Source organism: Hylobates moloch, unplaced genomic scaffold (genome assembly GCF_009828535.3).
Source record: "Hylobates moloch isolate HMO894 unplaced genomic scaffold, HMol_V3 SCAFFOLD_11, whole genome shotgun sequence".
NCBI classification, from domain to species: domain Eukaryota; kingdom Metazoa; phylum Chordata; class Mammalia; order Primates; family Hylobatidae; genus Hylobates; species Hylobates moloch.
This window is the reverse complement of record NW_026652286.1, coordinates 103,603,079-103,630,556: the sequence shown is the minus strand read 5'-3', so window position 1 is coordinate 103,630,556 and position 27,478 is coordinate 103,603,079. Positions and strand designations below refer to the sequence as shown.

The 27,478-nt window shown below is 41.2% G+C and overlaps 1 protein-coding gene across 18 annotated transcripts in view; it reads left to right on the top strand.

Annotated features, from left to right (window-relative positions):
• Positions 1-27,478, top strand: part of SNX19 (sorting nexin 19) — a 72,866-nt gene that overhangs the window by 7,453 nt on the left and 37,935 nt on the right. For 16 of the 18 annotated variants that reach the window (XR_009215475.1, XR_009215467.1, XR_009215470.1 and 13 more), the window contains 4 exons: positions 975-1,105; positions 2,369-2,465; positions 2,956-3,136; positions 5,667-5,796. Coding sequence is in view for 5 of the 18 variants with exons in the window: in XM_058446201.1 (XP_058302184.1) it covers positions 975-1,105; positions 2,369-2,465; positions 2,956-3,136; positions 5,667-5,796 (539 nt within the window). In the remaining 13 variants the exon portion in view is untranslated. Of the gene's footprint in view, positions 1-974; positions 1,106-2,368; positions 2,466-2,955; positions 3,137-5,666; positions 5,797-6,699; positions 7,751-27,478 lie in introns of those variants that run through there. The other 2 variants (XM_032167908.2, XM_032167909.2) reach the window with 2 other exon arrangements.

The following is a 27,478-nucleotide window of genomic DNA, read 5'->3' as shown; positions in this document are numbered from 1 at the left end:
TCTAAATTCATGCATCCTCAGTGTTCTTTCCCTGGTTTGTTCTCCCCCAGTCTTTACTGTAGTCTGCTGACCACTCTCTTCAGCCTTGTCTTGGCTATGCTAGCTTACTCCTTATGGAGGAATACCACAAGAATGAGTCAAAGAAGGCATGGTGCTGCTCTGAGCCAGCAGTGTTAATTAGCAAGAAGCACCAGAGGAAGAGTAAATGTTTCATTCTGTTTCTTTGATAGTTTAAGGTTTTGTTTGTACATTGTCCTTTTTAGCAAATATCTGTATGTCATTTTGCCGTTCTGAAGAAATAGAGGTTATTCTTAATCTTCTGTGAGGATTATTTTATTTGGTCTTTATGAGTAGATAAGTTATAACAACTCAACTCCAGATATCTTAGTTTTGACCTGAGTGATTTTTGTTATTCTTTCTGTACCTAAAGAATAGAAATTGTTTGAATTGACTAGAAAAACTGATTGTTTGCTCTGTGTAAGTTACTCTAAGCCTGTTAATATTACCTGTGCCCCTAAACTGTTATTTTTATTTTTGATCATCTTCTTCACTCTTCCTTTCTCTTTATACTCCTACTTATGTACTTCCACTGATGCACATCTTGATGAAGGTGTTATCGATTTGGAAACTAGAAATGACTTTTTTACATAAAAAGGAAGAAATTGAAAAATACATCACCAGCCCGCAGAACTCTTAGGTTTTTATTTCTCTCACTATTGGTTTTGGCTTCTTCTCCCATGGCATTGTTTGTTTTACTCCTCAAGGAAAAAGATTTTTATGGCCATGGAAAAAAGGAAAGATAGTTGTCACTAAGTCATTAGCTGGTATTCGACCTTCCTACTGGATAAGGCTTTGCTAGATAGCCCGGCCCCTCTCCTCGTGCTGTTGCATAAAGTGCTGTGAGGCAACTGCTCGCTTGGCGGTTTCCATCTGTGGATGTGGATGGACTGACCCTGCACCTCTGACCCCTACAGATGGTGGTGAGTGCCATTGTGGACACCTTGAAGACAGCGTTTCCTCGCTCTGAACCCCAGAGCCCCACAGAGGAGCTGAGTGAGGCCGAGACCGAAAGCAAGTCCCAGACAGAAGGCAAGAAGGCTAGCAAGTGAGAAGCCCTCAGTTACCCAGGGACTTTTCCCCAGTTCTCAAATTGATCCCCAATCCTCAGCCAATGCTCACCTCTCTCTTGAGCCAATTCTCAAGCCCTAGAGGAGAGGAGTGGAGGTGGGTTAGACATACCAGTTTTTAGGCAAAGCTAGACCCCAGGCTCCTCAGTGCTCCACCCGGGGGAGCCTGCGGTGCTGCAGAGGCAGCACTGCTGAATGTTTGGTTTTGCCATGGGAACCTGGGGCCCAACTGACCAGGGATGTTTGACTAGGAGGAATATTCTCTTTTGACTAGGATATTCTCTTTTCTCTTTTCCTGGAAAATTGAGATGTTTCTTTCCTACTAAGAATTAAGGCTTATAACTGATCTCTGTTTGCCATCATTTCTGGAAATCTTGGCTCAGAAGATGCATATATTAGCAATAAACAGTAAAGGGCTAGAATGGAAACCTGCAGGGCCTATTTTAGTAACTGGTTGACTACTGCTACTCTCTCCTGCACTAGGGCCCAAGCTGTTCCCTGGCAGCATTCAAAGCCAACATGTGGCAAGCAAGGGCACCACATGTACCCTTATTGGAAATTTCATCTATATCTGAGTCCTTATGAAGAAAGAGAGAGCATCTGTGTGTGTGTGTGTGTGTGTGTGTGTGTGTGTATGACTCTCTGTGCTTATGTTTCGTGGGCCAGCAATAACAGACTCACAGCACCTAACCTTTTCTTAACTGGGCCCATGTATTGAAGGATGACCATGATACCTGTGCTTATGGGTCTCTGTCCCTTGAAACATTGATGTTATCACTTGCAGTTCCTTCTCTGGTTTTATTTGGAACACAAGGGGAATAAATGGATATCCAAAAAGGATACACCATGAATAGCAATAATAAAAACTTGCTCTATGCCACCTGTCTGTTTAATCTTCAGCAAATTTTTAGTGAGTGCCTAGTATATGTTAGCTAATCTATCCTGCAGGAATATAACCATAATTCATACTGATGCCAGTTTTACTTAGCAGAAGCCATTTCACAAGCACACTGCAGACATAGCTTAGTGTATGGGTTACATTATTTATTAAGAATTGCCAGAATATACATTGTTTGGGGGATTGCAGGGCAGAGTCTTTCCTGGCAGCTCTGACCACAGTAAGCTCCCCAGAATAAGTATGGATATACTTGTTGTGATTTATTATCAATACTTGCCAGCCCTTAGTGTGGGGCTCAAGGCCATAAATTACGTCCTGTTTCTGCTCTTCGTTTCTGTACCAGGTCCAGGCTGAGGTTTTCATCCAGTAAAATTTCTCCAACACTAAGTGTGACTGAAGCACAAGACAAGATTCTTTATTGTCTCCAGGAAGGCAATGTGGTAAGAACCAAAACCCAGAGAATGTGAGGCAAAAATATCTGAGATGTTGGTCCTGCAGTTACAGGCAGTTGAGATATTCTCTAAAGTCAGAAATGTCCTGCTAAATGACTTAATCAACGTTTGGATCTCCAACTTTTATGCTAAAAGTATTTTCTCTAAGTGGTTTGGAATTCCTACCAGTTCTGGGTTGGCAGGTTGGCTTCTCAACCATGGTGGGTTTCGGATAATGGATGACAAGATAAGAAAGAAAGCTAGTTCCTGAAAAAAAAATGGATGACCAAAAATGTGTGCAGAAATGATAATCCCAGGGCAGGCCTGTTTTACTTGCAACTTGGGTAAAAAATAAAATCTTTCCTAAAGTAGTCATGGCATCAGTTGGGTTTTATACCCAAGGTACTTCTGCAGGGGAGAGGCAGGGAAACCTAGAGTGCTGCATTTGCTCCCCCACTGTCAGCATTCCGTATGTGATATGCCACTGGCTATTTCTTAGGAGTCTGAGACTCTATCCATGTCTGGGATGGAATCTTTTATTGAAAAACAGACAAAGTTACTGGAAATGCAGCCAACAAAAGCCCCAGAAAAAGATCCTGAACAACCTCCCAAAGGACGTGTGGACAGTTGCGTGTCAGATGCAGCTGTGCCAGCCCAAGTCCCCAGCAACAGCGATCCAGGTGAGTGGCGCCAGGGTGGCATCCACTTGGGACTTGGGATAATATGAGTTTGTAACTTTGATTTCTGTTCCATTCAGCTGAGCATGCCATGTGTTGAACTCCAGTGTTGGAGGTGCTGTGTTGGGGCACAGAGATGAGTAGGACATAGTTGCCACAGCGGAATCAAGCAGCAGAACAGGGCACAAACACAGGGAGTTCTAATCCAGCAGGACAAGATCATGCTGTTAATATTGATAGCTCATTGAACTTATTTTTGGCATGCTTTGGCATATCAGACTCTTGCAATTCTTTAGAAACTTTCTTCCCTTAGTGTCTCAGTTTCCTGGTTTCCTTCATGCCTTTCTTGTGGCTTCTTAGTCCACTCTGTTGGCTCCATGATCCACCTGCCAGAGCTTGATTTTTGGCTCGCTGTTCTTATTCTACGCACTCTTCCAGGGTGACCCCAGCTGTACTGTTGGCTTCAGCTCTAACACATGTATGGTGATGCCTTAAATATTGAATATTGTGTATCTTCACTTGGATATACCATAGGGCAACTGAAATGTAACGTGTTCAAGATGGAAATTGTCTTTTTTCCCCAGATCTATTATTTTTATCTTTATTTACTGCCATGGCAGATGATACCACCTAGTTACCCAACATAAAGTAGGGAGGGAGAAGAGGTAAAAGCTCTACTTCCTCCTTATATGCATTGGAGGCAGAGCAATTTTGCCTTCCAGGAGAAGAAGAGCAGATGTGTACTCCATAGAAGAAAAATTCAAAGCCCTAGATATTAATCAGTATGTTTACTGAACAAGAACTTAAAATAAGTATATCAGTTCCATAAAGATAAAGCCCTCTGTTCAGAATAAAAGATCACAAAATCTTGGATTCAAAACTGGGGAAAAAGCTGATTTCACTATTCTTCCTGAGGTGCCCATGAACAAATCACCTGACATCTCTTCTGAGGGCCTCAATTTAAGTCTGTGAAAAATGAGGTTGACAGCCCCATCCCTTCACACATATCTCACAGTTAACTAAATGAAGTGATATGACAGTGAAAGCATCAGAGAACTCTAAGAGACTGTAAAGATGGCAGGGGGCAGGGGCAATGTGGTAAGAATATCATTCTAGGCAAAGTCCAGCCTGTACATGTTGAACATCGTATCTCTAGAGGGATGGTTTAGGCCTGAAACCCTTCTTCTATCTCTGAGAGACTCAAAATGCTCATATGATTATTAAAAAAAATCTACCATTTTCTTTAAGAGGACTGGCTTGGTGGTACCTTGTTTGCTTTCTTATTTTTCACTGCTGTAACTAATTGTTACCACATGGTGGCAGCTCCAAGCAGATGCTGAACCTGAGGGAATCATACAATTGAGGACTAAGGCTCAGGATGACACTGTCTCCCAAGGAATGCAATATCCCATCTTTGAGAAGATGATTAGAAGTCAAACAACATATCAGCTCCCAATCCTTGCAATACAAACAGAAAAGAAAATATGTATTATATGGGGTTAAGAGGGAAGTATGATTCAGTTCTAGTAGATCTGTCCAAATCAGAAGTCATTCATGTTCAAGGAGAGCTTGGGCAATGTGACCCACAGAATATCCATTTGTCCTACCCTAACAAAGTCATTGTTGATATTACTTATAATATTAATCACAGCAGTGGCACCAGGTATCTCAGATCCATTCTTTAACATCATATACTTGGAGGCAAATCAGAAGTGACATTGGAACCCCAGGACAGGTTTAAACAACACATGCTTCCTTCCACAAAATACATTTGTTCAGGAAACCTTAGTTTAGCATGGGTATAAGCTCATTTGTGGCCCTTACGGTCTTTGAAACAGGGAAGAATGTAGTAATTGTTATGGCATTTTACCAGAGGTGTGGTGTTCTTCCTAGAACCACATGTTATCGCAAAATCAGACTGAACCCTCCTGAATCCTAACCCCACAGCTCTGTGTAATGGAGGTTTTTCAGGAAAGTGAATGCCAACTCTTTCCCTACTTCTGCCACGGTGTTTCCATAATGCTTTGTGGGGGCGAGTGGAATGCAAGGTTGGAAAGAGAGGAGGCCTTGCCAGTTACACTTAGTCACTAGTTGTGATTTTATTTGGAACAGAAAGTATTCAGCATCCTGGGGAAATACAGAAGAAATAGAAACTAAGTAGGCAAAATAAGTGCATGTGTGTGTGTGTGTGTGTATATATATATATATACACACACATATATATATATACATATATATACATATATACATATATATAATTAGAAGATATATAGATATATCTTTTAAAAACATAGAAACATTTATTAGGTTACAATATCAGGAACATTAATAAAAATTGTAAAGAAATGCTGAGCCTGTCACTGAACCTTCTAGATATGAGTTAAACATCTTTTGATTTGAGTGTAGAGGGATTGCAAAAATACCAGATGATTGGCAGGAGGTAGAGAGACACAGGTGCCACCCAGTACCTTGAAAGATGTTCCTCAAGTATGGGTCTTTTCTGAGTTACTCTTGATGCCATTTTATCCCTCAGGAACAGAGACAGAGTTAGCTGACACAGCCCTGGATCTGCTCCTCTTGCTACTAACAGAACAGTGGAAATGGCTGTGTACCGAAAACATGCAGAAGTTTCTTCGTCTTATCTTTGGGACCCTAGTTCAAAGGTAAGACTGCTGAATTCTCCCTCACATCAGAATCTCAAATTGCGGAGAAGGGGGATGCAATGCTGAATAGTCTCCAGGGAATCTGCAGCCGTAAGAGAAGATAGATTCTGTGTTACAGGGGTTACAGGGATGAAAAATGCCTTGAGAGTATCAGAAAGCTTTTATTAACTACCTTGTTGTCTACAATTTGAAAGTATCTGGTTCTGTAAGACTTCTGGCATAATGTACTGAGTTGCAGACACTGTGTGTGATCCTAAAATACTTAGCTGAACTTGTCCTCCTCTCAATTTTCCACCCAGTTATATCCTCCAGCCCTGCACCTCTCACTTGGTTATGGTGGACATTTGTCTCAACTGACATTATGTCATCACTGTGATGATAAAGTGGGAAAGAAAAGGAGAAAACAGATCAGTGCTCTTGAAATAAAGATTGTTTTCTCTGAGAGGGGCATAAATATTCACAGCTGAAGTACTTACTGACACAGGATGGTAAAGAATAGAGGGAAATTTGGATTTGCAAGTTGGCTTTTCTAATCCAGTCTTTGTAATCCTCACACCATTTGATCTCCTGAAAGATTTGTACACAGGTGGTTTTTAGCTGCTGACATTCTAACTATGGAACTGATGTAAGCTTTGCTAACCTGAAGTAGGCCAGAAACACTCTCTGAGCCAGGCAGACACACGTAGTGCTTGGGTTTTGGCTACTCTTGTTTTGAACTCCCTCTTATGAGACATCTTGGCACATCCCAAAGTAAGAGGAAGCCAAATGCTGACCTTCTGTTAGCATGAAGCTCATGCTAACAGGTCACTCAAAAAATACTTCCTTATAAAAAAGAATTATGTATCTATTCTTTACCAAGTCGAAAAGTTATTAACAGCAAGCAATTAAATCTCCCTTTTCTAGGTTACATAGGATCAAGGAGGTTTAATAAAATTGAATCATAAAGAGGACAAGTGAAAGAAGATGATGCACATCTATATTTGCTAAGCGCTTCTCTATGCCAGCGCCCAATCTCCATTTACATGTATTTTTTTTATAGTGGTCAAGTGAGGTAGGTAGCCCCATTTTACAGAATGAGAAAATAGAGCTTGGCAAAGTCAACTAACATGCCCAAGGTCATCATTAGTAGCACACTTAGAATTTTAAAACAGATTTGTACAACTTCAAAGCCAGTGTGCTTTTTTCATGTATCTTGTGGCCTTAAGACTGATCTCCAAGTGAAACCTACATATAAAATGCTGACTGGTCTTTGTCCCTTTAAGCTTTTCCCCTTGTTCCTACTCAGTATTCAGCCCTGCCACTAGAGTGCCTTTTTCTGAAAAACAAATCTGAACATATATTCTGCACTTAAAATCTTTCAGCAGTATCCTATTACCTACAAAAGTGGTTTTTCCAATATGTGTCCTAGAGTTCTAGGGTTCTGCAGAAGTGCTTCTGAAGCCAACTTAGAAGCTCAGGGAAAACTGAGTGGACCATGACCCAAGCAAAGAAGTTCCACTTTGATCAGTTTAATATAGTGGGGCTCTAGGTAAGGCTTTGTTTGAAAAGGGGCTCCACTCTGTTTAAAATGTGCATTTATTTCTTTCTATTAAAATTCCACCTCCTTTCTTACTTGGCATGATCTGGTTTCAGTCTTATTTTTCATTTTCCACCGTGTAAACGTCCATCATTGCCTGAATATTCTGTGGTCATTTACCCCCAGGCCTTTGCTCATCTTCCTGTATCTGCCTTTGAATGGTCTTTCTCTACCTGTTATTTCCCTGTTCCTTTGCTGTGTTCCTAACTTTCCCTCTTCTTGTCTGCGTGGCCTACTGCAAAACATTTTTCATATATTAAGCATAAAATGCCATTTATTCTGTGAAACCTTCTGTAGCATCTGCTCTCTTTCCCCCAGAATTAAGGAGTCGTCTTCTCTAACTTGCGAAGTTTTGATAATAATACTTATCACAGTGTGTTTATATAAATGATCTGCTTTTCCTACACTAGTGGTTGTCAACTAGGGGATACTTTGGTCCCCCAGGGGACATTTGCCATTATCTGGAGATATTTTTTGTTGTCACAACTGGGTAGGAGATGTGGGATGCCTACTGGCATCTAGTGGGTGTAGGCCAAGGATGCTGCTAAACATCCTGCAGCTACACAGGACAGTCCACCGTGCCAAACAACATGAATTATCCTGCCCAAAATATCAGTATTATCAAGCTTGAGAAACCCTGTGTAGACTATTATTCTTTAAGGACCGGAACTAGCTTTGTCTCCCCAGCAGCTTAAACAGGGCCTGGACATAGTAGGTACTCATTAAATATTTAATAAAGAAATAAACATTTCCCTTCCCAGTACCTTTACGCTTGAAAGTATAGTCTCTTTAGTTTTATTCTGTGACCTCTGGATGTCACTGATTAGGCCTTCATTTCTCTTCTTCTTTTTTTGGACTTCCCTTTGCTAATCTTCTAAGTGGTTTAAAAAAACAAAATGAGAAGATCCCAAAACTAGCTAGTATGTGACCATTAATGAGCCCTTCTCCTTGAGGTCATTTACATGACAGATTGGTTTCAAAACACAAGAAATTATTCAGTATGAGGATAAAAGTATAGATGAGTTAGGAGAAATTCAAAAAAGATTGAGATCCTTATATAAAAGGGGTAGGAAAAAGTTTACCTGAAGTTTGAATAACTCAGAATATTCAAGGGTTTGGGCTAGTCCAGATAAAGGAGAAACGCCTATATTCTGGGAGTTAGAGAATGATCACAGAAGAACTATTTCATGTAGCCAGGGCCCTGGGAGATCTAAGGCAGGAAAGTTAAATACGAGGGAAGCAAGTTCCAGGTGCATGGCAAACATGGGAAAGACAGGGCTCATTTTAGAGTTCAGAGCGGAGGCTGTGAGACTTCTTTCTTTTTCATTTTTCCTATATTGAGGGTAAAATGTCAATATATGAAATATCAGTGAGATGGGATTTCATTCTGTCGCCCAGGCTGGAGTGCAGTGGCACTGCGATCGTAGTTCTCTGTAACCTCCTGGGCTCAAGCCATCCTCCCACCTCAGCCTCCCAAGTAGCTAGGGCTACAGGCACACACCACCATGCTTGGCTAATTTTTTTAATTCTTTGGTTGAGATGGGGTCTCACCATGTTGCCCAGGCAGGTTCCTCACCTTTCCATTCCTATCCCTGACACTCCCCAACTACAACCACAACTCCAGTTAGCTGGGTAAAGTCTGGTGAATGAAGACTAGCAAAACCCAAATGTAGCTCATGCCATAAAGGAAATGAGGGAGAGGGCTTACAGCTGAATTTCCCTTGACTTTCTCCTCTTTTCACATTCTGACTTGTTGTTTTTTTGTTTTGTCTTATTCTATTTTATGGAAAAGCATCATTATTGTGATGGGAAAAGTGGGAAAACTTTGAATATATTTGGTGAATTTGAATGAAGCCACTGTGAATATTGTGCAAGAACAGAATTTTGCAGCTAGTTACTTTTGAAAAACTTGTTGTAACTATGGCCTGTTACCTTTGGTTCATTGTACATATTTCCAGGTGAAGATGTTTTATACATGTTCAGTTATCTCATATCCCTTCCTGTCAACAAGTTCTTATATCTAAGAATCCAACTTTATCCTTAGCCCATTTGGTTTTGTATTAGCAGCAATGAAAATAGGACCACATCTTGTTAGCAGTCTCCTCACCCAAGCTTCCACAGATTAGAATTAGATGAAGAATCTCATATTTCTCTGTTTGAGGCCATTCATGTATCCCTACAAATCATTTTTCCCATCTTTTTAATGACATTTTTGGCCCTCTTCTGCAGTACCTTATAGCTGGTTTCACAGTTTTCCTGAAGCCTCCTTAAGATAGGAAGCTAGAAGTCATGATATCTAAAGAAAGAACCGGTTCTTCCACCAGAGCTTCCAAAGATCTGGCACTGGGGGCCCATGGTCTCATACCTGCAAGCACCCTGTGCATTACAGACGTGGAGCTAACTCATTTTAGCATTCAGAGTGTAAACGTGGATAATCTCATCAGCATCAGCATATTTGCTGTCCAGCAAATGTTTATCGAGAGTTTACTTAGTGCAAATACTGTACTGAACACTACATGCACATGCTGTTCAAAAGCCGCAGTTACTTTTGCACCAACCTAATACCATTTAATTCCTCCAAAAGTCCTGCGAAAGTGGTATCATGACCATCATTTTAAAGACAAGGAAACTAAGATTTATAAAGAATGTGGGTTATCCGGGAGGCGGAGCTTGCAGTGAGCGGAGATTGCACCACTGCACTCCAGCCTGGGTGACAGAGCGAGACTCCATCTCAAAAAAAAAAAAAAAAAAAAAAAGAATGTGGGTTATCTAGTCAAAATCACAGGGTTAATAAATATCACAAGCAGAATTTGAACCCAGGTTTTTCTGATTTATAGCTGTGATGATTGTCTAAATTTCAGGATCAGATCTTTGCCCTGCAATTCAGCAAGATAAAAGCCAACCCAAAAATCTTTGTCTCTAAGTACTGGAGATTATCAGGCAGTTCGTAGAATCCAAACTGCATCTCCATATCTACACACTTGCAGCTAACCTAAGGGCACTGCTGCAGTCTAAAGGCAGCCTATGTTACTGTCCCTGGGACAATTGCAGGTTTTAATTTTTAAAAGTGGTGTATGCATTGCTACATAGTTCAGCCTTATTTGCTTTGGTAAGCCAATGTGCTAGAAACTTGACACCTCCAGAGCTGCAGCACCTCTCCACTGTACCCTCTGCATCTCCCACAAGAGGCATGATATGAGGTCCTGTTGTCTCCCATCCCCATGACTGCTGCCTAGGAGACTACATTGTTTGCCTTCCCTGAAACCACGGGTAGCTGAGCCATATGCTTTCGCAGGGTACTTGGGTTCTCTTCCTTTAAGTTCCGTGCTTAAAAGAGCAGGATAGTTGGTGTTGGTGCCACACGTGGTACTGCCACTTCTCTAGTTATTTAGAACACACTGCAGTTTGACCATCAGGGATGCTATAGTCACCAGATTTGAGTGCATCTCCTCCTTAAAATATCCTCATTTTCCAACCTCCAGTATTATTATCCCCAAGCAGGCAAGTTTATTCCTCTGCTTCCAACTTTGTGTACCCATCTCGCAACTTTAAAAGACCTATGTACATTACTGCCTTGGACGCCCTAGACTTCTGTCAAATTATAAGCACACACTCTATCCTGCAAAGGGAAAAAAAAAAAAAAAAAACAGAATAAGTTCGACCTCATAACCCCTCCTTCTAAGCCAAAGTTGGAAGAGCTCTGATCTGAGCCAGGCTTATAAATCTCCCTTGATTGTTGATGATGTGGAGAGAAGTGGGAGGGGAGCTGAAGAGAAGTTAGATGCCCAAAAAAGGCATTGTTAAGTCAAAGGGAAGTCTTGCATGCATGTGCACCTAACCTCATGTGTCAGCTTCTGTGCTGGGAACATCCAATTATGTAACAAGAAGCACTCCTTATTTGGAATGAGAGACAAAGGGAGGGGAAGGGGAGAGCGGGTAGCAGTCTGAGCCAAGGAGCAAATCCGGCTTGTGCAAACTCTGCTCATGCCCGAAAACAGAAGAAACTTGAAAATATCTCTGCAAACATCAGAATCAGATTTAGCAAACTGGGCAAGTACTCAGAGTTAGACTGGATTGGAGGGAAAGAGGAGAGATACACTGTGCTCCATTGATGGTAGGGGGTTTGGGGCAGGAAGATCCAGCCAGGGTAAGGGGTAGGATTGGTATGGAGCCCCGATAAGTGAGGGAATGAGAAGAAGCTGGACTGGCGCCCTGCCTGGACACCCAGAGCAATGCCACGATAAAAATAGGAACCACGCCAGCAGCAGAATACGTGAATGCCATGTCCGCAGCGCTGCCCTCCCCATGGCCCCGACGATGGCATCAGACCTGTGTCAAAAGGGCAGCAGACACATTCCTGGCATCTGCGTCAGGATTTCTCAGTTAAAGAGGGAGAGAGAGAGTGTGTGTGTGTGTGTGTGTGTGTGTGTGTGTGTGTGTGTAAGATAGTGTGTGTGTGTGTGTGAGTGTTGGGGGCATGTGGGAATGGAATGGCTTGGCAGAAAGGAGGGGGGAAGGTTCTGGCAGAGGGGAGTGTAAAGTGTGTAAAGTTAGGAAGTATACAGAGAGGAAGAAAAAAAGAAAGGATGTGCAGGTTTAAGGAGTCCAGCAAGCAGGGGACCCAGGAGAAACTTGATAGCAAGCTCTGGACCTTACACCAGACCTTGGAATCACTTTCTTAGAGAAGATGTCTCTCTATAAACCGTCTCCTAGGAAAGGTCAGCAGAGTTGTGGCAGAGTCTGGGAGCACTGCAGAGTGCTGTGCTGCAAGGCGCAATGTCCATCTCCCCTAAGGACAGTTGGGAAAGGTTGACCATGAACCCTCTTGCTTCCACTATTCTCTTAGAATGCTCTAGAATCAAGGTGCTTTCTGAGTGGAACTCTACTTCAAGGGCCTCTTTCTTGGTGGATATGTCTAACTAGCAGGTGGATAACAGTTCTTTGTGACATTGGTTATTTCTTAAGAGAACCTCCAGGTCTGCCACCAAAAGGGCACGAGTAATTGCAATGGGAAAGGAACTGACGTTTATTACAATATTAATACCAGGAAAGCAGCTATGTACTGTTTATATTAATGTTCAATTCAATGAGATAGACATATAGTTCTACATTTCATAAGTGAAGAAAATTACATTCAGATAAAATAACGTTCCCAAAATCATAAAAGTCGTAACCACCACACCTTAAGATTCCACTTAAGTCATCCTGGCCTCAGAGCTCATGTGTTTCCCACTGCTCTGCCCTGCCTCCCCTCCATGCAAGCTTTCCCGCAAAGCAGTGGCCACTAGAATTGGGTTCACCTGAAAGTTCCCTTGCCGTATTCCCATCTAGCCTCTCTTGCTTTCCATGCGGCTACTCTCAGGGACACATGTATCTGATGGTAGCATAGGAATTATTTTTGTCTGCATATTCTGATTTTATTTTTAAAGCACTTCTGAGCCAGAGATTGTCTCTTAGCTATCTCTATTTACATCCTATTCACAATCAGGAAAAGATTATCAACGTTAAGACTCAGAGTTTCTCAGGAAGCATAGATTACAGTTTTTTCCTTTGCTGTGTAATTTTTTCTTCCAGTTCAGCTCTGAGGCCTGGCTATGTCTTATACCTGATCTCTTCCTATGCACAGCTTTTCTAGAAATACGCATACTTTTGCAAGACCCCCAAATACAAAATTAACTCAAGCTCAGTCTTCAGAATTCTCGGTTATTTTCTGGCTCTCCAGTCATTGGCTTGGGCTGTTTTTAGAGGTGCTGAAATTAATTTTTCTCATTGATGGCTTTGCTTAGATTGTACTGTGGCTCCTTGGGAAGGAATGCTGCTTGTCCCAGGCCTCTTCCGTTAGGCCATGCCAAAAGGAAGCTCTTGACTGCTATAGACTGGGCCAGGATGGGCCCTAGCAGTTTCCCCTGTCATATGAGTGGTCTGCCTGTCATATTTCTTGGGTGTCACTTATTCTACACCCATCTTAGGATGAAGACATCATGCCTTTCCTGTCACATAGTAACAGTCTCTACTGGAATAGATCTTTGAGACTGTAGCAGGCAGATGGCAGCTGACAGCCGTGTGCCTGTGCATTGCATTTGCATTTCTGTGTGTGCGCTCCTGAAGTCTCATTTACTCAAACAGAGGTACAGAATTGCTCATTGTAAAAGTTAACAAAAAAACAGAATATCATGAGGTATTTAAACCTCAGAGCCTTTTTTTCCAAGTCAGGGTCTTGGTGTCTCTTGCCCATCTGTGACTGCAAACAGAAACCTAAGATTTTGACATTTTGATGACAGCTTTAGAATGTATGTCAGCATCCTGAGGGCAGGGACTGTGTCTTATTTACCATTATGTCTTCAACACCCAGCCCCATACATAGAAGACACCTAATAAATTTGTGTCAAATAAATGAACACAGAAGATCACACGTCATTCTACTGGAGGCAGTCCCTCTGCTTATCACTATTAAGAATCTTAGGGGTTCCTCAATAGTGCTGGGGGACGGAAGCAAAATGGAAACTGAATCTTTCATTCCCTCCACACAGGGCATACCCAGATCTTCAGTTAATTGGGGAATTCTGACTCCCAGAGCCATGGTATGGCCTAAGCAGAGGTTTGGGCGCCCTTCAGGCCATCTCCCATTCTAATGGCTCTCTCCTTTCCAAAGAGTGCAGCGCCCCTCCCCAACCTGGGCCTCCCAGTATGAAGCCCCACCGAGCCTGCCCTCTATGGAAGCATCTCCTGCTGTTGTACTTTCTCCACCTCTTTCCTTCCACATGGAAAGCAAGAACATGGACTTTGAAGTCAGATCTGAATTCAGATCTTGCTTTGAGGCTATGTGACTTAGAACAAACCACTTAACTTCCTTTGCCTGTTACTGTCGATATGGGAATCATAGGCTAGTGCATGAAGTTTTTTAGGGGGATAAGAGATAATTTAGAGGTAAATGTTAGGGAGCCTTTATAGAAGAAGGTATAATAGCTAGATCTTGTGAGATAGGTGTCATTTAAACTGCTTTAGGCTAAATAATATTCTAGACACTAAGACATTTTTAAAACGGGAGAAGGGGCATTCTACTTTCAAATAAAAAGCAATCTGGAATATTTTTAGCCAGCTTCTTTCTGAATGTGTGTTGCTTTTGTTGTTTCAAATAGGTGACCAAAAGCCTACCAAACTCCTGCTGCATGGCGTGGGCACAGGAATTCTCCCTCTGGGCACCAGGTGGCGCTGCAGGTTAAACAATACCATTCGCTGTCCTTTGAGGAAGACCTGTTTGTTTTGCAGTTATAAGTCCCCTGCCCTGGTGTTGATACAGCACTATGGAAGCCATTCCCTGACTTGCTCCACGGTTTAGAGGCCACTTATCTGCCTACTCCTTAGTGCCAGTGACTTTTAGATAAGCCTTGTTCTTTCATCTTTCACCCTTCTTCCTTCTGCTCTAATGCATCTTCAGCATATGCTTGCTTCTCTGAGTGGTGTGGATGACCAGAAGTTGCCCCTTTGAGTGGATCCCACCCGTTAAAAATTCAGTGCTGGAGCTGATTCATTCAGAACAGAGTGAGCAGAACAGAGTCTGTGGTGATGAGACCAGCTAGACATCTGAATTGCAAGAATTTTGTCAGTATTCTCTATAAACTACTTGGACCTATATTCAGGGTCTCCTGTGACCCTAAAATCTTATACATTACGTATTCACTAAGATGGAGATTGTCAGTGCTGAATAGCCCCGATGTTAGGAATCTTATCAACCTGTTACATAATCAAGGACATTCCCTATTGCTTTCAGCCATGGATGGAGACCGTTTGGCTCTCTCCCATTAACTTGGTTTTGGAGAAGCAACCGTATGTTAATGCTTACTTTTGATCTTTACCTCTGTCCTTGTAGGCTTCTCCAAGTGCCCTTTGGAGAAGTAGAGCTACTTGGTACTGGAGCAGGGAGAGAGTTGGGTAAATTGGTGGGAAATATACTTTAACTCTAGTATAATGCTGGCCCCGAAAGATATCGCGGGGAAAATTCAGCCTTCCTGGGAGGGAGGCTGGTATGCAAATGCAGCATCAAGATAAGTTCCTCAACACCTGCCTCCTGTCTCCCCCAGGTTTCCTTTTTGTTGTTTTCCAGTTTTATTTATTACTCCTCTGTGTTTTCTACCTGTAGTCAGTGCTCCCAAAGTTCCTATTCTGTGGAGATTCTGGAGTTGCCATTCGGTGTCCCTACATCCTTCATATCGGGATAGATGGCCTTCTACTTGGAAAGGTTTTACAATTCAGCCTGTAGACAGGAAACTGGAAATACTTTTGGGTAGCTCTTCTACACCAAAGTGATGGTGTTAATGATAGTCACTTTTCCTTCTCCTCTACACCCCTCTCAGTGTTTTTTCTCTTTGTTTATCTTGGGCATCTGCTTCTCATATATGTATTCTTTATTCTCCTCAAGGCTGGTCTTTTCCAGCCTCCTCTAGTCATTTTCACAGCATAATTTGAAGTCCTACCATGTCCGCTGATTTAAATAAATCCCTAATAATTTTCTTCCAAATCATGGCTGAGCGCACTCTAAATCTGTTATCTGTAATATCTGTAGAAATTTGGAGGACAGCCCCTTCTGCGAGCACATAATTACTTATCACTTCTGCCTCCTGTAGCCTTTCCCTACCCATCCTCCTTTCCTGTGGTGGGGGTTCTATGTGCAGAGCAGAACAGGGAGATCTCCCTGTGAGGTAAAGCCCCCGTGAACAATAGGGACTCTGGTTGTCAAGACGACCGCTAAATTACTGCCTTCTTCCCTCTTTCGGGTCTTGCCTTTTTTCCTGATGCTTCAGCACTAAGGGTTTTGCTCCCTCTCCCTGCCCTTTCCCCTCCACGGACTCAATTTTCTTCTGAATGGGTGGCCATTTTAATTACCTTCCCCCTTCCCCGCCCCACCTCTCTGCCCTTGCCCTTGCTGCTGAGAAAGGCAGGGTCAGGATAACTACCTGGGGACTGAGAATGAGCCAGGCTTGCTGTTCACATGGGGACAAGGAAAGAAGAGACAGAGACATTTTGGATCCTATAGTCTCTGCAGTGAAAGTTTTATTGTTTGGTATATGGAGGTCTGGTTTTAGGAAGGATTCAGAAATAGAGTTTTCATATTATCCAAAACCCCCTGAGGCCTCTTCCCAATTTTCTTAACTATTCAGTACCAAATGCTTTACTGGTTTCAGTATTTACTTCCCTGAGCCTGCCAGGAAGAGTAAGCTTTACAAGTGAGAAAACGGAGGCATGAAATGCGAAGCTTACTCCAGATCCTGCCATCATTAGTTCCCTGAACCTGGTTGAATTTTTAAAGAAGGTCTGAAGTAGTCTTTTTCTCTTTTACATGTGCAAACACACAAGCACTTTTAGAAATACTTTTGATTTTTCTTATTTCATCTTGATGATAACTTTGTGAAAAAGGCAAGGCAAGAATTTGCCCAATTTATCATGAAGGAAGCCAGAGCTCAGAGAGTTTGTTCGACTTTTATGTGGTTAAGCCAGGTTCAAACCTGTCTGTCGCTTTTCAGTGTTATTTTTAAAGTCTGTCAGTCCTGATTTTCTCAGAACTGGATTATAGTATGTCGATAGCAACATAGTACGGGGCCAAAAAAAGGTTGACTTGAAAGACTTCAGAGGCACACTAGATTTGTGTATAGAAAACTTTCAGATTGGCTGGGTGCAGTGGCTCATGCCTGTAATCCCAGCACTTTGGGAGGCCAAGGTGCGTGGATCATTTGAGGTCAGGAGTTTCAGACCAGCCTGACCAACATGGTGAAACCCCGTCTCTACTGAAAATACAAAAAAAAATTTGCCGGCCCTGGTGGTGCATGCCCTTAGTCCAAGCTACTCGGGAGGCTGAGGCAAGAGAATCGCTTGAACCCAGGAGGTGGAGGTTTCAGTGAGCCGAGATGGCACCACTGCACTCCAGCCTGGGCAACAGAATGAGACTGTCTCAAAAAAAAAAAAAGAAAAAGAAAAAAGAAAAAAGAAAAAACTTTCAGATTGAAATCTTAAACATGTCACAATACTCAAGTATAGAAATTTTTAGAGCGTTCCCTTTACAATCGGTCTTATTTATCCTAAAAATACACAGTCCCCAAGTGTCTTTTTCTCATTCTACATTTGTTAGAAAGGTAACCTGACCTTTGCTTTTGGTCTTTCCTCCCCCATTCTGCGACCTTCCTCTCTTTTCTTCTTACTAGTTTCAGATAATGGGTTGGAATCAATTCAATGCTGCTCCATCCATCAAAGGCACTTCCCAAAATACAAGTTAGACTCATAGTCCTCATAACCCCCCTTTACTTTTTGTTTGACTTTCAATCTCTTCTATCCTCTGGGCCTATTTCCCAGGAAAACTGACCAAACATAGGCTACTGGCAGCTGTCTCTCTCCTCCAGGCTTTATAGTGTGAGATAAGAAGCATGTCTGATCCACTCCCTTGCCTTCCAGCTCTCTTCCCTTCCAGAGGAATGCATAGCCAGATGTGAATGCCCATTTCATGGATTATTCTTAGTTCTAGATCACCTGACTTATTACCTAGCATACCCGTTACAACATCAGCTCCATCGCTGGTGTATTAGCCCCCAGTTTCATTTTATTATTAGCCTAAACAAAAGATTATTAGGAAAGTAAATCTGCCAGACATGTATATAAACACATATGGAATGCCAAATACAAAGGATTTTTATATTGTCCATGATTTTTTTAAATCTATAATTGTCTTCCTCCATAAGCATGAATAATTAAGAGCTCAGTGTTTTTGCTGCTGTAAGTATTGGGATGTATGCTTTCTGCAGAACCTATTTTGAACTGTGTGCCATGTTTTAAGACCAGTGTTTGTCTCATATACAGCATGAATTCACTTAGTAACCAATATTTATTGATTGCCTTCCCTGTGGTAGGCACTTTGTTAAGTGATCAAAATACAAAAAAAAAAAAAAAACCCAAAACCCCTACCATAGGAAGTGTGATATCCAACTGGAGGTGCAAACTTACAAATAGGAGTTGTAGTATAAAATCAGTGCTTTGAAAAGAACTCTATATGTGATTCAGAGAAGGGATTCATCAATTATGAGAGGTCCAGGGAAGGCTTATAGTAGATGACATCAGAGATGAGATTTAAAGAATGTGGGGAGTTGCCAGCAGACAGTGAGAGAGAGAGAGAGCATTCAAGGCAGAGCAGTAAAACAATATAGTTTACTTGTGGTACTCAAAGAAGTTGAGTATGATTGATTAGGAATATATGATAGGCAAGAATAATGGCTGGTGATAACAGTGAAGAGTTTAAAGGGAGTCTGCTCATTCAGAGTCCTGTGAGTCATTCCAAGAACAAAACATTTGTCACTCATTTGATAGGAAACAGTTTACAAAACATAAACAGATGATGACATGAGCAAATTTGCAATTGAGAAAAATCATTTAAATAGTGCTGTGGAGGATTAATTAATTGAAGGGGCCAAACTTAGAAACAGGAAGACAAATTAGGGAGGGATTTCACTGATAGAAAAGGTGATGAGGCATTCAACTAAGATCATTGCTATAGAGATGGTAAAGGGGTAATAGATTCATGAGATATTGAGGAGGTAGGATCACATATTTCGTGACTATTTAAATGATTATGTGGTATTGGATTAGGGGTTGAGAAAGAAACAAATCAAGAATGACTCACATAATTTTCCACCTTGCAGATTGAGAAGCGTAACTAAAAAGATGGGGTAATGTCTTTCTGAACAGCATATCTGGGTTGTGGTTAAAATCCTGTTGCTTACTAAAGTAATAGATTAGTATCTACTCTGATTTATATAAAAATAAATGATGACACCCAGAGAAGCCTGTACTGTATCTCTAATAATTTTGAGATTCTTTTTAATAGAAAACTTAAGGCCCAGATTATATTTTCAACTTTTTTTCTATCTGTAAGTTTCTTTAGAAGAAAAACAAAAACATAGAATGAATAGCTAACTTTGTAGCTAGTACCAAGGCAAAGCTTTTAAATTTTCTGTGCCATGACATATGATTAGTCACATGGTGGACTTCTGACCACAGACAGAATACAACTCAAAAATAGTAGAAAGAATATATTTGTCAGCAGACCATCAACCCAGTGAAGAGTAAGACGTTGACAAAAAAAATTCAGATAAAGTTAAAACTGGATATTGTGAAAAACAGCTGACACAGAAAGGAAAGCAGAGATAGATGAGAGTACTGGAATTCACAAGAGCATAACAGAATGAGATAAAACTGTTTTACATGCTGTAAGAACAGATTAACTTAAAATTCTCACCAGAAGGTATCACTGAAAGTTTTGCAACAGGATTGATTCATTCAGTAAATATTTGATTGTTTATTTGTGAATGACACTATTAAATGCTAAAGGAGATGTCAAAATGAATTACATAAGATTTCTGCCTTCAAAACCTTAATAGTCTTTTTTGGGGGGGTGGGGGGCATTTACAAGAAGGTCAACCAGTGCTTTGAGTAAATGAATGAACAAATTAAACACACATTTCCAATGAGGAAGAAAAAGAGTCAGCATCAAATGAAACAGGCGTAGTTAACTGCGATCAGATTCTAGGTGAACATATTTAAAAAACTGAAAGAGGAGACACATACTGAACAATGCAAAAATAGTAGTAATAGAACTAATAAGAACAGGGTCCAGTAAGCTTCAAGTCAGAAGGAGCTGAGGTTGTAGATAAATATTAAGGGAAAAGACTTAGGTGAAAAACACATACACATGTCACATGTTACTAACAAGAAAAAATATATATAGGTAATTGTTTGGGACAGATGCTGTAGTATTAACTGATTACATGGTGAAAGCATTTATGCATTCAGCAGTGAATGAATGGGTCTATTATTTGCTAGGCTGTTTTCTGTTTTCTTTGTCAAGGAAAATGGCCTAGCAAAAAGAATTGAACAGACATGATTAAAGTAGAATTGGCGACCAAAATAGAAATGAAAATAATAATAGAGCATGTAACCTATTTTAAAGTTTGTACATTTAAAGCTGTACATGGCCTAGATGAATTATATCCCATGAAACTTAACAAATTTATATTTAACATTAAAGACCTAAAGTCATTAAGAAACATTGCCATTTGTCCATATGGGTTAGAGATGCACAGATATCTTGCCTTTTTAAAAAATGGTTAAAGGTTCTTGACCCCAACATTTATCTCTGGAAATTTCTGAAGCAGATGATGAAATAGATGTTTGTGAACATTTGGGAAGGGCAATGGGGAACCCTAGAAACCATTATGGGTTCAGTAGGAGTGTGCCCTGCCTGATTAGCATGCAGTTGTAGTTACATTGTATATGGATTCCAACAAGCTTTTGCCATAATATCCATATGGACAAAATGGAATATGTTGCCTGCACTATAGTACATTTAAGTAGTTTGTGGCTAGTTGTGTGTCTTTAGCCCAAGAGTATTAAATAATATCATAAACTGATGCCATCCTAGAGGAAAATTTCTAGTAATAGAGCACTGCTCTTCATCTTATCCTGATCAGCTTTTTCATCAGAAAATTTGCAAGTAATTCTAATCTTAGAGGAGTAGTTAAAACTCTAGATGACGAAAATTGAGATTCAAAAACATTTAGAAAACTTAGAATGATAATCTAAAGCCAACAAGATGGAATTTGGTAGAAATAAATGTTGTAAACTATAATTTTGATTTTTTTTAATTGCACAAATACAGAAGGGCAAGACTATACTTAACAGAGGGGCACACGATTTTTTTTTTTTAAATGTACATATGTGGCCTTAGGATTTTAGTTGGCTGAAAACTCAATATGAGTCAGTGCTTTTGACGTGTGTGCCACAAAGCTAACACAATCTTAGGCTATATAAGAAGTATAGTGTCTAAATCAAGGAAGGCATCAATCCCCTATGTTCTTTGCTGGTCAGGTCACATCTCAGAGCTGTTTGGTTCTGGGCACATCATTTTAAAAGAAAAACAAAGCAGCACACCCGGAGGATGGAGCCAGGTTGAGGAGTGGTTCATTTCTCTCCTTTCCTCAGACATTTATTGAGTGTCTTCGAGGTTGGCAAAATCACAGATGTATAGGTTATAGAAGAGACATAGGGGAGAAATAATAGCTGAATTTAAAAATGCAAAATGTTGTCTTTTGGAAGAGATTTAACCTAATATCTGGTAACTCCAGAGAGTAGAACTAGGACCAATGGGACCAATGACTAGAATTTATTAACACAAGGAGGCAGATTTGGGTTGGCAAGGTTTAAGAAGCATCTTCAACGAATTTAGATTATGCTTTTAAGGAATTAAGCCACTTGCCCGAGGTCACATTGCTAATTGGGTAGCAGAACTAAGATAAAAGCCCAAGTTTCTGGATTCACAGGACCCAACCCTTGTCTATGCCTATATTGCAGAGGAGGTTTCTGCTTTGGGAGGAGACTGGATACGATAACCTCTAAGTTTCCTTCCAACTCTCAAGTTATATGTTCTTATAAGCCATTCCTTTTGGTGCCCAATGCTTTCATATGTAGAGTTGGTGAGATTGGAAAAACCACTAAGGTTGAACAGATGATTTTTTGAAGTTCCTTAAGAATCCTTCTATTTTTTAATACATATTAATTTTATATCTGTGATGTGTACATTACTAATCAAAAACAAAAACTGTAAATCATGCTGCTATAAAGACACATGCACACATATGCTTATTGCGGCACTATTCACAATAGCAAAGAGTTGGAACCAACCCAAATGTCCAACAACGATAGACTGGATTAAGAAAATGTGGCACATATACACCATGGAATACTATGCAGCCATAAAAAATGATGAGTTCATGTCCTTTGTAGGGACATGGATGAAACTGGAAAACATCATTTTCAGTAAACTATCGCAAGGACAAAAAACCAAACACCGCATGTTCTCACTCATAGGTGGGAATTGAACAATGAGAACTCATGGACACAGGAAGGGAAACATCACACTCCGGGGACTGTTTTGGGGTGGGGGGGAGGGGGGAGGGACAGCATTAGGAGATATACCTAATGCTAAATGACGAGTTAATGGGTGCAGCAAACCAACATGGCACATGGATACATATGTAACAAACCTGCACATTGTGCACATGTACCCTAAAACCTAAAGTATAATAATAAAAAATAAAAATAAATTAAAAAAATAAAAAATAAAAAAACTGTTTGTGGCTAGATATAAATGTATGGAACTCAGATTCTTACATTGTGATATTTAGGAGACTGTCAAGTCTTCCCTTAAAGTACATGATTCAAAGATGTGGATCCATGATTTAAAACATGAAAGCAAAAATCAGAGAAGAAATTGTGCAAACTCTGAGCCATTTTAAATTTCACAGTAGTCATTGGGAGAAAGAAGTGGTAGTTTCTTGCCCTTGGGGTTCGTTTCCTCCTCATTCTTCCCCAGCACCGGGCAGGAAAGGGTGGTGACCTAGATACACAGTCAGAGGGTAGCAGTGTTGAACTTTCTCAGACACAGCTGAGTAACTTGGGTCTGGATAGTTACAGGACAGAAGCCTAGAGCTGAGAGCTGACAGGGGGAACTGTCTATAAACACAAGAAGGGGCCATGGCAGGAAGACAGAGGCCTGGGAATGGCATCAGAGAGAAAAGAAGTGTAACTTTTATCAGGTGTGAAATTGGCAAAAACTGTTTGTTTAATGGAGAATGTCCTGAATCTACACCATCACCTCCAAGACCTCCTTTCTCTCCCACCCTATAGATTGCTGCTACTGATTGGATGAGCCAATACTCATACTTATGTGCTAGGACTGGCAGTACAGAGCACAGTGTTCATGGTTGAGGCCCCTGTAAACATTTTACAGGGTGCTTGGGTGGGTGGAGATCGGGAGCGTTTCCAGGAAGCTAAAAATGTGGCTTGGGCTTCTCCTACTTTCTCTCAGAACTCTTAATTCTTGACACTGTATGAGTGTTTTTCAAACTTTTTTTAAAACTTCAACCTACAGTAAAAAATGCATTGTACATTGCAGCCCACTATGAGCATATACATAGGCACAGGTGCATACACACATACGCATGCACGCCTATCTGATATATACATACACATGTACATACATACGAAACAAGTGTCTCCAAACATGAGATGCATTTTTATGTTATCACAAACAACAAAACAGATTATATGACCTCTAATGATGTCCAGCCCACAGGTCGAAAAACATTGTGCTACAACCATCAGGTTTAAAATGACTGTGAAAGTAGCCTGATACAGTTATATCCAAAAGTCCCTAAGTCTAAGGCAGTAATTCTCAACTGGAGCAATTTTGTCCTCAGGGGACATGCTGCAACGTTTGGAGACATGTTTGGTTGGCAAAACTAGCATCTAGTTTGAGGCGAGGAGGGGCAGGGATGTTGTGGAATGTTTTATAATGCACAGGAAAGCCCCTTTGACAAAGATTTCGCAGTCCAAAATATCAGTAGTACCAACGTTGAAAACCCTGCTCTAAGGGTAATAAAATAAGTCAATACTTCTAATTTACTGAAGGTGTATTTAGGATGATAGAAGCTTTAACTTGATCTTCCTTTTCTGTCTCTTTTCCTTTGAACTGTATTTGGTATCTTAACGTTGGAGCATAATTGCCCTTGGATTGTCTGTAGAGGTACAGCCAATAGATAAATAGGCTGGAAGGAATGGACCTGTTATTTTCCTTGTATTTAGACTGCACCAGGCGTTTTTGTTTAGAATGTTGGTATGGATCTTATGACTATTTTCTGTTTTATGACTTTAGTATCTTCTTCCCTTTCTCCTCTTCATTAAGCCATACTGATTCAAGACCCTTTCTCACTCAGCCATAGCTGCTGTTAGAAAAGAAATGAAGGGGATTTGGCTAATTGGATTAGACATGGTCTCTAAAGCCTTCTCCTCTTACTCATGAGATTTGATTCTGCTGTTTTGATGGGAAATGACCTTCTGCTAACCTTGAAGTGCCATCTTAAGCCCTAGTATTAAACTGTCTCCTTTTTAGTCATTACTTCATTCCTCTATCTGCGGCTATTTCAGACCAGGTTCCCTTGAACATGGAGTGGATGTGCAGTCCCAGCTACTGACAAGCCCTGGTCTCCACATCATCTCTTCTCCCCTGTCTGGCATAAATGAAGCTCTTGAATGTCTTGGGGTCAAAATGTGGTTGTGGGGTGGGGTTTTTTGGCCATTTTACTGGCTATTTCTAGGCCCCCTGGTAAGGCTCTGAATCATTCAGAGATGGCTTGACACAAGAGACCTGGTTTGGGTTCTTTTTTCTTCTCTTCTTTGGGATGAAGGCAGGATAATAGAAAGAGATATCTCTAAATCAAATATCAGACCTGGAATAGTGGTGGAAAATAAAACCAGTGCTATCTGAGGCTATTCTCTACCGTATTTATTTTAGCATATTTACTTCATGCATCTTGTATTACATAAACAATAGCATTTGTATTTAGTAAATGATTTATTATAAGTAATTTCTTTTTTTTTTTTTTTTGAGATGGAGTCTCCCTCTGTCACCCAGGCTGGAGTGCAGTGGCATGATCTTGGCTCACTGCAGCCTCCGCCTCCTGGGTTCAAGCGAGTCTTCTGCCTCAGCCTCCCCTAATAGCTGGGACTACAGGCATGCACCACCACGTCCAGCTAATTTTTTTTGTATTTTTAGTAGAGACGAGGCTTCACCATGTTGGCCAGGCTGGTCTAAACTCTTGACCTCAGGTGATCTCCCCTCCTCAGCCTCCCAAAGTGCTGGGATTACAGGTGTGAGCCACCATGCCCGGCCTATTATAAGTAATTTCTAATGAATAGTAAGAGGAACGTGTGTGTGTTTTGACCTTGAAGCTTTAGATTTCTGTCAGCCTAATAGTAAATGGTACCAGCAAAGTCCAGAAACTGATGCTGGAAAACCTCCTATGATGTATTAGACTTCAGACACATAAATTCCATCCCTTCCACTTAAAGAGAGCTCTATAGGGATACAAATGTCTTTTTAACCTTCCCACTCCTGTGGTAAGAATAGAAAGATGCAGTGTAGAAATAGCGAGATGAAGAGAGTTAATGGAGAGGAGTTGAGACGTCTGTCCCTTTTAACAATCCTACACCTAATGTCTTTGTCTTCCATGCTCTAGCCAGTTTCCAAATAAACCAAGCATGATTAGGGGAGTTAATAAAGTTAGATAATGAAATGGTGGTGTGTATGGAGCTTTACCTTAGAGAAGGATGACAGAACCAAAGGAAGAGAAGGTAGGGATGAAAGGGAGAGGAAAGAGATTTGGATGAAGAAATCTCCACCTTCTTCATTGCTCTCAAGAACCTGTGGCAGTTGGTTCCATCCAGGTGTTGCGCAAGGCAAAGTATACCAAATCCCTGAATACAGCCATTTACAACTTAAGAAAGGCATTGCGAGTGATAATAAAGTATGTCTTAGAAATTGAATTACAGCTTTAAAAATTTAGAGATTGTATTGTGTGAGGGCAGTGGCAGTTGTGGTGGTGATTTTTTTGGTTTGCTCTTTATCATGTTTTCCTTCCAGATTGGCATGCTCATCATTTTTAACGAGACACCATCGCTCAGAAGTTCTCTGAACAAGAAAGATTTGTTGCACTTGGTCTTCTACACAGGCTGCCTGGGACTAGGAAATAAGACCATGCTGAGCCCAAAGGCCTAGGATAAAGCCTCTGTTTGCTGACAGGGGGAAGGGTGGGCAGAACATAGGCAAGAGGAGAATCCAGGAAAGAGAGCAAATGTTGAAACCATGTGTGGTACAGATGTGTGGTTTGTGTCTTTTATCTTCAGAGTGTGGAGAAGAATAAGGAAAGCTGGCACTCTGCAGCTCCCAGGGACTAGAAATCGCTCTCCAAACTCTGTCCCTCTTTGTAGGCCTGGAGGGAGTTTATTTCTGCCAGTTTGTGGAAGTCCTGTTTCTTACATTCCTGGGCCTGACTGTTTCCAGGGCCTCCTGTTGGCCAGTTCTGTGCCTTGTGTGTACAGTGCTTGACAGTGTCTTTGTCTCATCAGCAGTTGATACTTACTCAGAGGTGGCAGTCCTTTTCGTCAGTGAGTTGTGCCTATTAGCTCCCACAAATTTATTTGACTCATAGACTCATCCTCATCATCAGGTGCTTATTTTTACTTTTCCTACTTTTATGTCTCTCCCCAGCATTTCCATTTAGAGTTTGAAAAGCTGTCTTATAGATTTGTATAAGTTTATAAATTTATATTTTGCCACATGATAAAATTCATTTTGCACCCCACACATATACATGAGACACTTAATCACCATGCAAGAGAACAAGGAGGATATCCTTGTCATAATGCCATGTGAGGTCCTGTCCCCATCAGATAAATTAATGTTCATTCAAAAGAATGTAACTCTTGCTTTGTAAGACACGCCCAGAAGATGGCTGAGGTACCCAGCCTTGCTGGCGTGTAACATGTTCAGTCTAGGAAGGATCATGTGGCTGAAGATTTTGGTTTGCAAGACTTTTCCCCTGTCCCTCAAGACAGTTAGATGAGACCCTAAGACACATCATTCTCCTCAGCAAAAATTGCGGAAGTATACATGGCTTGAGGTGAAGAAAGGAGACCTTGGGTCACTTAATCCCCTGCAGAGAAGCCGATCAGGTCATTGCAGCCACCTCCCTCTCGTGACCCTCTTATATAAACAGGAACAGGAATTCTTGCTACTGGATCCCTTTCATCAGGCGTCTTAGGCTCGCTGAATGAAAAGCCCTATAAAAAGGAGATGCGGCCCTAATAATAACAAATACGATCGTGATGGCTATTTTGGACAAGAACAGCTTTGTGCCACTCTTGATCTCCATCGATGGCTGCCATTCTTGCCCTGCTATTACCTTACACACTTCCTATTCTTAGAATCAGTTGTGAGCCTTGGGCTTGGGGGATTGCAGCCCCCATGGCTGGAATGCCCAGCTTGAGTGGAATGCAGACTGTCTGGCAGAGTGGAGGTTAAATAAAGTTTGCCTTGGCAGCCCCCTCTGCTCTTGGATGAGTGACAAGTGACTCGAGTATAGGAGCGAGGAGTGATGGCATGAGCTGCCATGTGGTGCAGGATCAAACGAGTCTTCCGTGCATGAACAGAAGCGGTTGATTGTCCATCCA